This window comes from Tenrec ecaudatus, chromosome 1, assembly GCF_050624435.1.
Source record: "Tenrec ecaudatus isolate mTenEca1 chromosome 1, mTenEca1.hap1, whole genome shotgun sequence".
NCBI lineage: Eukaryota > Metazoa > Chordata > Mammalia > Afrosoricida > Tenrecidae > Tenrec > Tenrec ecaudatus.
This window is the reverse complement of record NC_134530.1, coordinates 93,041,578-93,056,769: the sequence shown is the minus strand read 5'-3', so window position 1 is coordinate 93,056,769 and position 15,192 is coordinate 93,041,578. Positions and strand designations below refer to the sequence as shown.

The 15,192-nt window shown below is 39.7% G+C and overlaps 1 protein-coding gene across 1 annotated transcript in view; it reads right to left on the bottom strand.

Moving 5' to 3' along the window:
* LEPR (leptin receptor) overlaps positions 1-14,840 on the bottom strand; it is an 86,524-nt gene extending 71,684 nt beyond the window's left edge. Inside the window, exons 1-3 of the mRNA XM_075535593.1 lie at positions 14,795-14,840; positions 9,862-10,182; positions 6,637-6,760 (exon numbers count right to left, since the gene is read on the bottom strand). Coding sequence (XP_075391708.1) covers positions 6,637-6,760; positions 9,862-10,182; positions 14,795-14,840 — 491 coding nt within the window. The remainder of the gene's footprint in view (positions 1-6,636; positions 6,761-9,861; positions 10,183-14,794) is intronic.
* Positions 14,841-15,192: the final 352 nt, after the last annotated feature.

The following is a 15,192-nucleotide window of genomic DNA, read 5'->3' as shown; positions in this document are numbered from 1 at the left end:
ACTGAGCACCCATTGAACTGCAGATATACCATATTGGGAACATCGTGATAAGTTCACACGGCTGATTTGCATGTGGACGTCACCATGGACGTCTTTGAGTACTGTTGCGCACCCTTTGTACCTTATTGGGAACATGTGGCTGATTGGTTGTTGTACAGTGTGCGGTTGTTACACAGTGTGCTTCATTGGCATATGTGCCTCCCACTTCCTTCTCTGTTGTGAATATATACCCAGAGTTTTGGCAAAATAAACGGGCTTGATCAGCACTTGTCTTGCCCCATGTCTCTGTTTCTTTTTCCCATCCAGGTTCGTTGCCCCTCCGGGTCACCGCGTGAGGGTCTCGCTGGACGAGACCCTAACAACCACCCCTCCACTGTACCAAACACGCTGTCCTTCTCCAGGGACTGTTCTCAATTGAGGATATGTTTAAAGTATGTAAGAAAAAGTCTTGCTATCCTTGCCTCTGAGAACCACTCTTGTCTGTTTCCAATGAAGATGTTTTTCCTTTTAGCAGTCCATGGGATTTTCAATATTCTTTTCCTATGGACTTTCAGTCTTCTTCTCCCGTGCTATAGTTCAAATGCATCAATTCTTCCATGGTCTTCCTTATTCAATGTCCAACTTTCACATGCATATGATGCAATGGAGAGCATCATGGCTTGAGTCGGGTACATCTTAGTCCTCAGAGTAACACCCACACTCTTAAATACATGACATAGGTCTTGTGAACGAGATTCGCTTAATGCAATGCATCCTTTGACCTGCTTCTTCCATGAGCACTGATTGTGGATCCAAGCAAGATGAACTCCTTCACAACTTCAACCTATCCCCCAATAATCATGATGTTAAATATTGGTCCATTTGTGAGAAATCGGGTCTTCCTTACATTGAGTTGTAATCCCTACTGAAGGCTACAATCTTTTATCTTCATAAGCAAGTGCTTCAATTCCTCCTCACTTCCAGAAAGCAAGGTTATATTATCTGCGTACCCCAGGTTGTTAATAACCCTTCCTCCAATTCTGGTATCTTATTCTTCTTCACATAACCCAGCTTCTCTGATAATTTACTAAGCATAAAGACTGAATAAGTGTGGTGAGAGGATACAACCCTGACACTAACCTTTTTTCTGATTTTAAACAGTGTAATGCATTCCCTTGTTCTGTTTGTACAATGTCCTCGAGATCCAAGGACAAGTTCTGAATGAGTACAATGAAGTGCTCTGGAATCCCCACTCTTTTTAAGGTTATTCACAGTTCCTTGTGGTCCACACAGTCAAATGTCTTTGAAGAATCAATGAAACACAAGTAAACATCGTTCTGGTATCCTCTGCTTTGAGCCAAGATTTATCTGACATCTGCAATGGTATCTCTTGTTCCATGTCCTCTTCTAAATCCAGCCTGAACATCTGGCATCTTCCTGTCAATGTGCTGCTGCAATAGTTGTTAGATGATCTTCAGCAAAATTTTACTTGAGTGTAATGTCAATGATATTGTCTATAATTTGAGCATTGTTGGGTCACTTTTCTTTAGAATGGGCACAAATATGGATCTCTTCCAGTCAATTGGCCTGGTAGCTGTCTTCCAAATAACCTGGCATAGATGAGTGAGTGCTTCCAGGGCTTCTTCGACCTGCTGAAACATTGCAGTCGGTATTCCATCAGTTCCTGGAGCCTTGCTTTTGACTGATGCACGAAGTGTAACTTGGACATCTCCTTTCAGTTCCATTGGTTCTTGCGCATAGTCCACCTGAAATGGTGGACTGCTGACCGGTTCTTTTGGGCACAGTGACTGTGTACTCTTTCCTTCTTCTCTTGATGCTCCTTGGATTATTCCATTTTTCCCCATAAAACCTTTCAATATTGCAACCCAAGGCTTGATTTTTCTTGAGTGCTTTCAGTTGCAGATATATGGAGTGTATTTTTCCCTTTTGGTTTTCTACTTCTAGGTCCTTGCACATTTCTTTATAATACTTGGCTTTGTCTTCTCGAGCTGCCCTTTGAAATGTTCTATTCAGCTCTTTGGCTTCATGCTTTCTTCAATTTGGTTTAGGTACTTACTGATCGATAGCAAGTTTCAGAGTTTCTTCTGACTTCCCCTTTGATCTCTCTTTCCTGTCTTTTTAATGACCTTTTGCTTTCTTCATGAACAATGGCCTTGATGTCCTCCCCAGCTCATCAGGTCATCTGTCATTAGTATTCAATGTGTCAAATCCGTTCTAGAGATGTTCTCTAAAGCAAGATGGGATAGAGTCAAGGTCGTATTTTAGCTCCTGTGAACTTGTTTTCTGTTTCTTCGGCTTTATCCTGAAATTACATATGAGCAATTGATGGCCTGTTCCAAAGTCAGCTCTCAGTTAATTTTAGCTGCTGATATTGAGCTTTCCCATTGTGTCTTTTAACAGATGTGGTCAATTTTATTTCTGTGTATTCCATTTGGGGAAAACCACTTATATAGTCTCACCTTTCATGTTATTGAAAAAAAGGTATTTGCAATGAACAACTCATTGGTTTTGTAAAATTCTATCATGCAATCTCCAGCTCCATTTCTGTCACCAAGTCCATATTTCCAATTACTGTTGGAATGATGTGGCATTCATTGTCAGAAAGGATTTTGCTAAATCCATCATGAAGTACAATGCTATCTGTGGATGGATTATATCTATCCTATCCACCTTTGATGAAACCCAATCAATATAACTATTAGTCAACGTTATGCACCAACCAGAAAAGCTAATGATTCAGAAATGAGTCAGCATTTACTCTGTGGCAGTAAGTTGGGTTTGAGTTCAACCACAATAAATGGAAAAAAAAATGAAAATGCATGGGCACTGGCAAGGACAGGCTGAAATATTTGTGGTGAGAAAAGCAAGTATGAGAGAACCACTCCTATCACTATTTTCTGGGTGAAATGAATAAACACAAATTCATCCACAAAGAACAAAAGGGTGGTAAAAATGCTAGATCACAAATGAGAGAGAATATGTAAAATAATCATGGAGGCTTATCAGAGATGTAAAATTTATAAGAGGCATTAATACCCACTTAAGATGCAAAATTATCAATTTAACTTTTTTTGTGGCATTAATACCCACTTAAGATGCAAAATTATCAATTTAACTTTTTTTGTGACCTGTGAGATACACAGTGTTCACTTACATGTTCTCCATCTGGGATTCAGTAAAAAAAACTGTATCCCACTTTTAGTGCATGTCACCATCTGGTTGGGGACTATAAAAGAGCAAAAATCTGTAGAAAGGGGTTTCATCCCACCAATCCCAGCACCAATCCCAGCACCTGAGGCCCACCCAGGACATAGCACTAATTGTTGAAAAATCCATATTAGCTCACTAATTGTTTTCATTTCAATTAAAATGACTTTCATTACTAAAAAATCATGGTTTCAATAACAACAACAACAAAGCTGGAAATGATTCAGTAATTCAAATGGAATACACATAAATCAAATTTAACTTGAAATAGTTAAAATGAGATGGATCACTGGGGTATACATTTTTGTTTTAGAATTTCCTTATATGTATAGAGATGGTAAAAAGCAGACTTAGCCAGACTGAGTATTGGCAAGCAACTGCCTCAGTGGATGGATATAAATAATAATAATAACCGAATACTCAAATCCAGTTGAAGGGAAATAGGCTCTGGGCACTATGGTAGGCAGCTTCTCCCATGGCTCCAATGATCCCTTCCTCCTTGTGTGTTCTCTTTCTCAGGCACACCTTGTCCTCAAAGTAACACCTTCACTTTTCAGGCCTTTGAAGAGTTGAAAAGGGGCAGTGTTACCTTGAGAACTATGACACACCTGACCCAAGCCGTGCTGTTTTCGATCCTTTCACGCAGGTGAAAGTTGGACATTGAATAAGGAAAATCAAAGAAGAGTTGATGCATTTCCATCATAGTGCTGGCAACGAATACTGAAATACCATGGGCTGCCAAATGAACGTGTCTGTCTTGGAAGAAGTACAACCAGAATGCTCCTCAGGGGAAGCGACGGCGAGACTTTTACTCACATAATTTGGACATTATCAAGAGAAATCGGTCCCTGGAGAAGCCCATCATGCGTGGTAAAGGAGAGTGGCAATGAAAAAGAGGAAGGCTGTAGATAGGATGGGTTGACACAGCGACAATTGGCCCAAACTGGAGAAAAACTGAGCATGGCAGCAGGTGGGGCAGTGTTTCATTCCGTTGTGCACAGGGTTGCTATGAACTGGAACCAACTCAACAGAACCCAACAACAGAGCATGCGCTGAATCTAATGATTTGAATCTAACAAACAGAAAACCAAACAACGTGATGGGATATCACTTCCAAAACCAGGTTACAAAAAGATGGACTTTCTTCATGCTCACTAGCATGTTCTCTGTCTCTCTCCTCCTCTCCCTCTCTCACGCTTCAGTAATAAAATGAAGGCTTGATCTAAAAGCCCATGTGGAACTTGGAAGCCAAGTGAGCTTCCAAGATTACCTGCAGTCGACCTTTAAAATGACTACAGCAGACACTTACTTGCACACGGTCGTAAGAAAGACATTGAGGCAAATCCTTTAGCTAAGCCACGCCTCCATCCTTGACCCACGGAAACTGTCCTAATAAATTAATGTTCTTTTCCGACATTGAGATTTGGAGTATGCGTGTAATACTCCAAGTATAGAAAGCGTTAACAAGTACAGGTATTGGTAACCTAAAATAGACTGCCACCCTAACAAGGGCCTCACTTGTCATTCTTGTCAGTATCACCCCAGCAAAGGTTCTTCCCCAAGCAGCAGCAGTTGGCAGCGGCAACCACATTCTCTGCAACCAGGTTAGAACCACTAAGAGTCTGCCTCCTCCGAAATCCCTGAATGTCACTTGCTTGGCATCCGCTGCGCAGAGAGCCCAGTTCCGGCTCTGCGGGATGCTGCCATCAACCTGCCGCGCGGCCGGGGCCAATAGAACGGTCAGCAGCACATCCTCAGTCGTCACCTTTCCTGTTGGCATCGCGCCGTTTCCTTCTATCCCCCTTCAGCAGCTCCTGCTACAGTGTCCATTACTCACACCTTGGTAAACAGGTGGCCATCTTTCAGATTTGGTCATCCCATTCTGCCGTACCTGGCAAAATCGACCACTCACTCCCCCCACCTGTCAATAATTTTTTTTTCTTTCCTAATAATTTCTTGAGTCATGACTACATTTCTAGACAGTAATTAGCATAACTTTTTAGAAAGCATCTTGGCGATATTTATTCGCTCTGGCAACAGCTCGTGAGCTTCTGTGTGAATATTATCAAGAGAGAGTGTCTAGAATTAGAATTGCTGAATCATAAGTAATTCATAGCAAGTGCCCTAGGTGTGTATCCAGTGAATGGAAGAGAAAGGATTTGAACCCAAATAGGCTGATTCTAAAATCTATCTAGAATCAAGCTTCGACAGCAATGATTCTCAAACTTTTGCTCCACTAAGATCATCCAAAAGACGTTGGGAACACAGACTGACAGTCCTCACTCACAACATTTCTTACGGAACACCGGAGAAGTCAATGAACATTCCCATAGGATGATTATCCACTTCTTGACACCCTACTGCCCACACAGTTTCTTGTTAGCTTTTTAATTTTTCTTTGAAATTGTCTTTGAAAATTCAACTTAACCTTTCCTTCCTTCAATCAGGCGCACTCCTCTCAGCTCTCGTTGGGTGGGTTTACCTAGCCTCAACTCACCCCCACCAGATACAGATCACTAACTGAAACTGTACTTTCCTGTCCCAACGACTACTACTTGCCTGTGAGCGCCTCCAGGGGACACATCGCAATGATCCATCTTTATCTGGGCAGTTTCTAACACACTGCCCTTCACCTAGTAGGACTCAACTGCAGAATTGAAGGATATACACTTTTTCTCCTTAAGCATCAAATAAAAGAACACGGAGGAAGAATTTCAAGGAATTAAACTCACAGTGAAATGGTAGATATTATCAGAGTTATTAGAAAACTTGAGTGACGCCTTCGAGTCTCATCTGACCCGCAGAGGCCCCAGGTGTTTCAGAGCAGAACTGCACAGGACTTCAAGATTGTAGCCTTTCTTCCAAAGTACCTCTGCATCGATTTAAATCACCAACCTTTCAGTTCATAGGTGATAAATGCTTAAGATTTTGTGCCGCTCAGACATGCCAGGGAAAGACATATTAGCTATTAAGAGCTATAAATGTTTGGCTGTTTGAAACCCCAACTGGGCTGCTTACTTCAAACAAATATTAGGTACCAATTAAACACTTTTAACACAATAAAGATAACTATGTGGAGAAGAAATCTACCTGAAAAGAGAAACATATTTGTTTTCTTTTGTCCCCTTTGCAATTCAGATGTCTAGAGTTCCTGGGACAACTCCAGTTATTTCAGAACACATGCACATACCTATTTGCAATTTGTAGTTCCTTGCCACCTAAATCAATCGGGGCAGGGGGTTGAAAGAAAAGAACATTGGTATAAAGAAAAAATACACAAATTGCTCCCTAGAGCTGAACATAGACCGAAAATGAAATGTTAAGGCTGGGAGATGTTTTATAACTCACTTCTGTTTATGGAAGTTCTAGCATTTAAAAAAATAAACTGTGCATACTAGAAACCACAAAATTAATTTATTTGGTACTTACAGAACATATAAAAGATGAACGTTAAGATCATAAGTCTTGAAGGAATTCTTAAGTGACGACTCTGCATAACAGATAAATAACTTCAAGTCCTCTTTCATCCAGTACTGTATGTTCCAGTTTGCACCTGAATTAAACATAAATGAAATTAAACCTGAAAAACATTCTGAGCAACTCAGCGAAAGAGAAAAGCTAAATTAAATGTACCAGTGTCCTGGTATCACTTCCACTGCCCATTTAAAGAGAAGGCACAGGGTCTGGCTAGTGGGGAGAGTGTTTCCAAGTCCTTCTGTTCCTATCGCCCAGTTTCCTTTTTTTTTTAACGTTTTATTAGGGGCTCATACAACTCTTATCACAATCCATACATACATCAGTTGTGTAAAGCACATCCGTACATTCTTTGCCCTCATCATTTTCAAAGCATTTGCTCGCCACTTAAGCCCTTTGCATCAGGTCCTCTTTTTTCCCCCTCCCTCCCCAGTCCCCCCTCTCTCATGAGCCCTTGATAATTTATAAATTATTATTTTATCATATCTTGCCCTGTCCGACGTCTCCTTTTTTTATACCATACAAGAATTGAATTCTATCATTGACTCTTAATTTTTTTTAATCCATACCTAACCACCCAAGCAGGACAAAAGCTCTCAAATCTCACCAATTTCAGTTCACTCTCCATTTCCAAGATGAAAGTCAAAGTAGAAGCACATCTGGAGTGATATTTATGTATCTGCTCGAGCAATAATCCACAGTGGTTGGCCTTTGAACTCTGATGCATCTCTTAAATTAGTTGGTGGCCTTTATTTACATGTCCATGAAAACCCATGACATCATGGTCACCCCCAAGGGCTAAGATACTCTCAGCATTTCAAGTTTCACCAGAAAGGCTGTGATTTGTCAAGTTCACTCTTACCATAGTTAATAATTAGTGAGTTGGCTAAATCCCCTGACAGCTTCAAATAGTGCTTCATTTACATTCAAATTAAATAGCTCTGGGCTCAGTAGGGCCAATGGGAATTACAATGATCTCTTTGCTTTCGAGGTCTGAATTCTGCACGTTCATGTTTTACCCTAAGGAACCCTGGGAGGTGAGTGTTGGACTGCTAACTACAGGAGTATCTGTTCAAACTCACCTGATGGAAGTTTAGGTCATTTGCGCTGGTCAAGATTTGCAAAGCTTGAGAAACATTGTATCAGGTCTCTATGAATCAGAATCAGCACAGTGGTAGTGGGCTTGGGATGTTTTAATCTTATTCCCAAAGTGCCTGCAACATACTACAAATATTTACTTCAGCTAACAAAAGATGGTACCTTATCAGGGTGAATTTGCCTTCTAGGAAGCATTTGACGAGGTCTGAGGGGATGTTTTGATTGTCAGGGAAGAGAGTTGTAGTACCCAGTGGGAGAGTTCAGGGATACTGCTGAACATCATACCATGTCCAGCACAGTGCGCCCACAGTCAAAATGGTAACAGTGCTGAGGTTAAGAAACTCGGATTAACTCTGCATTTCTCTCCTTCACTGCCATCAAGTTGGTTTGGACCCAATAAGACCCTTTGCAACAAGGATGCAACAGGTAGTTGTGCAAACAGCACAAGGGATTACTGCAAGGCTTAAAATCAGCGTGTCAGGGTTGTATCCTCTCACCATACTTGTTCAACCAGTTCCCTGAGCAAATCATCAGAGAAGCTGGATTAGATGAAGAATGTGGCATCCGGATTGGAAGAAGGCTTGTTAACAGCCTGTGGTATGCGGATGACACCGTCTTGCCGGTTGAAAGGGAGGAGGACGCGCAGCACTTGCTGTTGGAGAGCAAGGATTGCAGTCTTCAGTATGGATTGCAACTCAAAGTAAAGAAGACCAAATAGGTGATATAATAATAGAGAAAAGGTTGAAGTTGTGAAGGATTTTGTCTTGCTTGGATTGACAATCCATGCTGATAGAAGCAGTAGTCAAGAGGTCAAAAGACCTATTGCATTAGGTACATCTGCTGCACAAGACCCCTTTAGAATATTGAAGAGCAAGGATGTTACTTTGAGGACTAAGGTGCACCTGACCCAAGCCCTGGTATTCTCCACTGCATCATATGCATGTGAAAGTTGGACACTGACGGAGAGAGGCTGAAGAAAAATCGATGCATTTGAAGTGCGGTGCTGGAGAAGAATATTGAAAGTACCATGGATACTGAAAGGACAAACTGATCTGTATTGGAAAAAGGCCAGAGTGCGTCTTAGAGGCAAGGGTAAGACTTCATTTTACATACTCTGAACATATTGTCAGGAGACACCAATCCCTGGAGAAGAACTTCATATTTGGTAAAGTGAAGGAGTAGCATAAAAAAAAAAATTTTTTTTTTAAAGGAAGGCTCTCCGTGAGATGGACTGATACAGTGGCTGCAGCAAAGCATAGGAACAGCTGTGAGGATAGAGCAGGACCAGCCAGCGTTTTGTTCTGTTATGCAGAGGGTCACTATGGGTTGGAGGTGATTTGGTGATACCTAAGAGCAACAGGACAGAGTAGACCTGTCCTGTGGGGTTCCAAGACTGTAACTCTCTACAGGAGTAGAAAGGCTCATCTTTCTCCAGCAGAGCAGCTAGTGATTTTGAACTGCTAAACTTGTGCTCAGCAGCCCGACAGGTAACTCACTCCACCACCAGGAATCACTATCAACCTTATATAAGCCTGCTCTATCTACCTAAGCACTCCTGTAGGTCTCTTTATATGGCTGAGTCAACTGAGTGCGCTATTTAGCTTTTCTAGTAAGATTTGAAAATAATTGTGTTGTTTAAATGCAGAATTGTCAGCTATACTAATTATATTCCCTATGCATTATGTTTTACTACCAAACTCCCCTGGATTTAAAATGGATATTGGTTACAAAGGGATTCCTTGCTTGAACAAATATTGTTATTTTTAAATGTAGAAAATGTACCTAATGTCACAGGATTATTATTCCTTTGATAATTCATCTATCTGACAAAAATAAGGGTGTACTTTTCCTATTTCAAAGTAAGGTTGGAAAACTACTAAGACTGCACTTATTTCCCTTGGTAGATTTTTATCTTATTGAGGTGGGAGGGGGATATTAAGTCATGCTGGGTTTATTAGCTTTTTCACATTACATGACTGACCACACATGAGTACAATGTGATGATCAATGCTGAAAACTGACAACAATTTTGTACAACACAGTTAAAAATAACATCTAGTCCTTGGAACATGAAGTACTTACCTGTTTGTTGAGATACTAAAGAATTTACACTTGACACAAATGTCGTCTCATCTGCATGACTAGTGCATCTTTTATCTTGCTCACTCCAAAAGCAACAACGGAAAGTCGTTTGGGATGATAAGTTAGAAAAGTAGGCTGCACTTGAGTTAAGTTTAGCTTCAACACCGGCCTCATCACTTTCATCCAGACTTGAAGTGTTCTTTGGCATGCCAGTATGCAAGAAGAAGCCGTGAGTGGTATTTGGTGGCGTGCAAGACAACTTAAATCTCCAGGGAGTGACTGGGTATGGCAAGTTAACTGCAGTTGTCACACAAACAAACTCTGTTAAAATATTTAAAAGACAAAGAGTTCATCACTTTTGAAAACCAGATCAAGGGGAAATATCTGACCAAGTTAAATGCAGTCATCACATAAATAAACTGTTACCATTAAGAGGACACATAGAAAAATATTCAGCCACCTTAACAAAGATATACAGTTGGGAGCTATCTCAGCTGAAGCCATGCTATGCTCACTCATAATTATTTAACGTTCTAAGTGCTCAGTCAATGCCTAATTCATATCCCGCGTTTCTACTTTACAGGGTGTTATGTTGGGTGGGGTGCATTTATTTATAGAAATAACTCCTGTCTCTGGAAATAACTCCTGTCTTGGAAATGCACACTTCATTTTATTCCCATCAATTTAACATCTTACATTTGCATTTTAATGATAGTAAATTATAGTTAAATATTTTTTATTTTCCTTTTCCACAGGCTAATTATTTTAACTAACGTCTAGGATAAGTGGGAAATATGAAAGTGAACAATTATATAAACAAATGCAAAGCGCTGTTTTAACATTAATATTTTTTCAAGAGAATAACGCCAAATTTTCTGAGCTCTTTCCCTGAATGATGGGAGAAAGAGGCTGCTTCTGGAAACGGGGCAGCTGGATGAGCTGAACCCGCCCACACTGCTCCGGAAAGCACGGCACCCTACGGACATGAGCTGGTGCACTCGCCAAGGACTCACATGCAGCAAGACACTTCTTCCTGAAAGCCACCTCAGCTTTGTAAACATATCAAAGGTAAGACAGTTACCGTATATTCTTAAGTATAAGCCAACCCAAAAATCAGCCGAGGCACCTAATTTTACCACAAAAAACTGCATTAAAAATGTGATGCATAAAGACATGTACATATGCAAATATATTTGTATAAAGGGTGGGGAAATAGATCTATGTGCATATATTTATAGGTTTAGTATTAAGGTAGCAGAAGGACATTGGGACTCCATTCAAGTACTTCCTCGATGACAGAATACTTTCTTCTATTAAATTGGCATTCTATGATGCTCACCTTCCCGACACAACCGCTGAAGACAAAGCGGGTGAATAAGCAAATGTGGTGAAGAAAGCTGATGGTGCCTGGCTATCAAAAGATATAGTATCTGGGGTCTTAAAGTCTTGAAGGTAAACAAGTGGTCATCTAGCTCAGAAGCAACAAAGCTCACATAAAAGAAGCACACCAGCCTGTGTGATAATGAGGTGTTGAAGGGATCAGGTATCAGGCATCATCGGAACAAAAAAATCATATCATTGTGAATGGGGAGGGGAGGGAGTGTGAAGTGGAGACCCAAAGCCCATTGTAGGCCATTAGACATCCCCTTACAGAAGGGTCTCGGAGAGGAGATGAGCCAGTGTGTGATGTAGCAACGATGAAACATACAACTTTCCTATAGTTCCTAAATGCTTCCTCGCACCACCACCCCTCCCAACTATCATGATCCCAATTCTACCTTACAAATATGGCTAGAACAGAGGATGTACACTGGTACAGATAGGAACTGGAAACACAGGCAATCCAGGGCAGATGATACCTTCAGGACAAGTAGTGTGAGTAGCGATACTGGGAGGGTAGAGAGAGTGTGGGTTGGAAAGGGGGAACCAATTACAATGATTTACATGTGACCTCCTCCCTGGGGACAGACAACAGAAAAGTGGGTTAAGGGAGACATCAGACAGGGCAAGATATGACAAAATAATAATTTATAAATTATCAAGGGTTCATGAGGAAGGGGGAGTGGGGAGGAAGGGGAAAAATTAAGGACCTGATGCCAGGGGCTTACGTGGAGAGCAAATGTTTTGAGAATGATGAGGGCAATGAATGTACAAATTGTGCTTTACAAAACTGATGTACGTATGGATTGTGATAACATTTGTATAAGCCCCTAATAAAATGATTAAAATAATAATAATAAAATAAATAAATAAATATTATCTCCTTCACACACACAAAAAAAGAAAGTTGTTATGGAAAGGATCTACTAAAACTAAATGCATAATTTTGTAAATCTTTGGAATAAAATTTTTTTTAATCTGAAAAAAATGTGCTAGAAAACTCAGCTTATACACAAGTATATACAGTATATAATAATGTATAGACAATGTCATCAGAAGTTAAACTCATTTCTAAAAACACTGTTGAAAATAAAATCCACTATAATTATCTCTTACCAATTGATAGTTCTCTGTAAAGCTTTTCACAAGTGACTCAGATAAATAAATCATTAAAAAGTCAAGTAACAAATACCTGAGCACTTTTATAAACAGTACTGATGTCTAGCAGTTAAAACACTTGACAGCTAACCAAAAAGTTCAGTGACTGAAACATTCTATGGAGGAAGACTAGGCCTCTATGGAGAATTCAGGAAACCCCACAAGGCAGTTCTATTCTGCCCTGTAGGTTGGCTATGAGTTGGAACCCACTCAACAGTAATGGGTTACCTTTTATAAAATAACGGTGAGCTTTCTTCTAATATAAAATTACCATAAAACGTCGACAAGGTGATTAACTAAGCTTGGTGTTACCACATCTCCTGTGGCACTGTTGGGTAAATGTTGGAACTGCTATCCTTAAGTTGGGTGGTTCAAACTCACCAGCGGCTTCACAAGTACAAAATGAGGCTATCCATTCCCATAAAGATTTATAGACTCAGAAACTACATAGGGTCACCATGAATTGGGTTTGACTCGAAATCTATGGGTTTAGTGTTACCCTATATATTCAACTAACATAGAAAGGGAATCTTAAATAAATGTGGCAAATGGAAGAAAAAAGCAATCAAAACAATCCATTCAAAAAATTTTAAACTGTAACTATATGCTTGTTAAACATCCCAATAATACACAAGTAATGACTATTTATAATATACTTCCTAACCTTTCTGTATATAAATTAATATAAATATGGGTAGGTATCAGATGCAAAAATAAAAGTAGAAATACTTAATATAATTAATACCACTGTGCCCACATCAGACAATTTGGTATCATAACATCATCAAAGTGAAGATTCGGTTGACTAAACTGAAATAAGCCTAAAATTTTAAAAGAAGCATTTGAAATTTAAAATGTAATAATAAACTTCAAAGACATATCAATAATTGATATGTCTAATTAAAAGGTGATTCCATTTTTGTACACATTATCTCTTTCCAAAAAAAACAATAAACAAGAAGAGTCTAGAACATCCTTCTGAAGATTTACATTATCGCAGTAACAACAGCCCCGGAACGCTTCTGATTCTTCAAACCCTAAACCTTTTAGTAACCCATATGATCAAATAAAACAGAATTTAATAAAATTAGAGTAACCAAAAGAGAATGGGTACATTATTTCTCTTTACAATCTCTCCTGACATGATTTTTGGGAGTGGGGGATAAATGTGTAACTATGAGCTACCTTGGGCATGTATTTTCTATCAGTATACAGATGACCACAATAAGAAAAAACAGTTTCCTGAACAGCAGGAAACACCTGTGGGGAAGCTCCTGAGAGTACCTTCAAGCTCAAGTACTCAAGGAGATACTGAAAACTCCTTGTGCCACAGGTAATGGCTGCCAGATAAAATGAGGCTTGTTTGTTAAGGATATCCTGATTTGAAATCCAACCTAAACTAGGTGATTTGGGGGTTGAAGAATCAGAATATTACCAAAATGCAGTGCGAAACAAGTGAACCCAGAGCAGGCAACATTCCTCAGCAACGTGGGACTAATTCCAGACAGAAGACTGTTGTGATGCCAAGCTGTTAAAACCACCACAACAAAGCGTTACAATAGAATCCGTCCTCTTTCTCTTGAGGATGCTCCAGAAGTGGCTAGGAGAAAGAACTTGTACACCTTTGTTTCTGACTGTATCCTTCTGGTGTATTCAAGGTGTCATTTTCTAAGGGACATGCTGACCTTTGAAAATAACCCCTATGATCAGCATACCTGCCATCATTTACCAGAATTATCCTGGAATAGCATTTGTGCTGCCATCTCCCTTTCATTTCGAGGAAGAGCCCTTCATTCTGTATTATAGTTATTCATTGGACATACCAGCACCAAGAAGACTGCTCCTTGGTGCAAAGAAAGTTTTGACCGTTTATTGCATTAGTTACTTAATAGTGACATAACAGAAATATCAAAGTTCCAAGCCTGGGTGGCTTTTAAAAAAATGGAAGTGTTAAAGGGCAGAAGGTCAAATCAAGACACTGGCTCTAGGGGAGGATTCTTCAGTGGGCCCACAAGTCTCATGTGTTCTGTAGCAGTGCTTTGAGTTACAAGGTATCTCTCCTCCCTATTTGTTTGTTTCTGTGTCTTTGTTTAGTAATTCAAAAGTAATTATGTTTAGGTCCCAGTTACTCTACTATGTCCTCATTAACAAAAGAAAAACTTTATTTCCCAGCAGGATGATGTCCACAGGTACATGAACCAGGACTTTAATACATATTTGAGGGGTACAAAATTCAATTCATAACAATGAGCATCTGATATATGTGTGTGTTTCAATAATGTTGCATTTACTAAATAACAGATTCAAATGCCACTGTCCCTTGTTTCTATGCAGATTTACACTAGGTAGGAGCCCTGGCATTGCAGTAGATCAGTGGTTGGAGCCCACCAGGTACCGTGCAGGAGAAACACGTGGCAGTCAGCTTCCATAAACACTGACATCCCGGGAAATCATATGGTGCATATCTATTTCATCTCAAAGAGTCCGAAACAGCTCAGCTAAGCTGACAGCTTTAATTTATACACAGTAGAAAAGATTTTCTTTGTATCAAATAAAAATGAGGTTAAAGGACCTGGCAAATTGAGCACATTGATCCAAGGTGCTAGTAATAAAGGCAATTGAGTGCAAGTGGAGGAGGAGACACAGGGGAACTTTCTACACTTTCTGTATCATTTTTCTGTAAACTTAAAATTGCTCTTAAAAATTTAAGTTTATGTGTTTGTTTAATTTGAAAGCAAATGAAAGATTTTGGAAAAGTATTTTTAAAATGTGATAAACTATTAAGATTAAAAC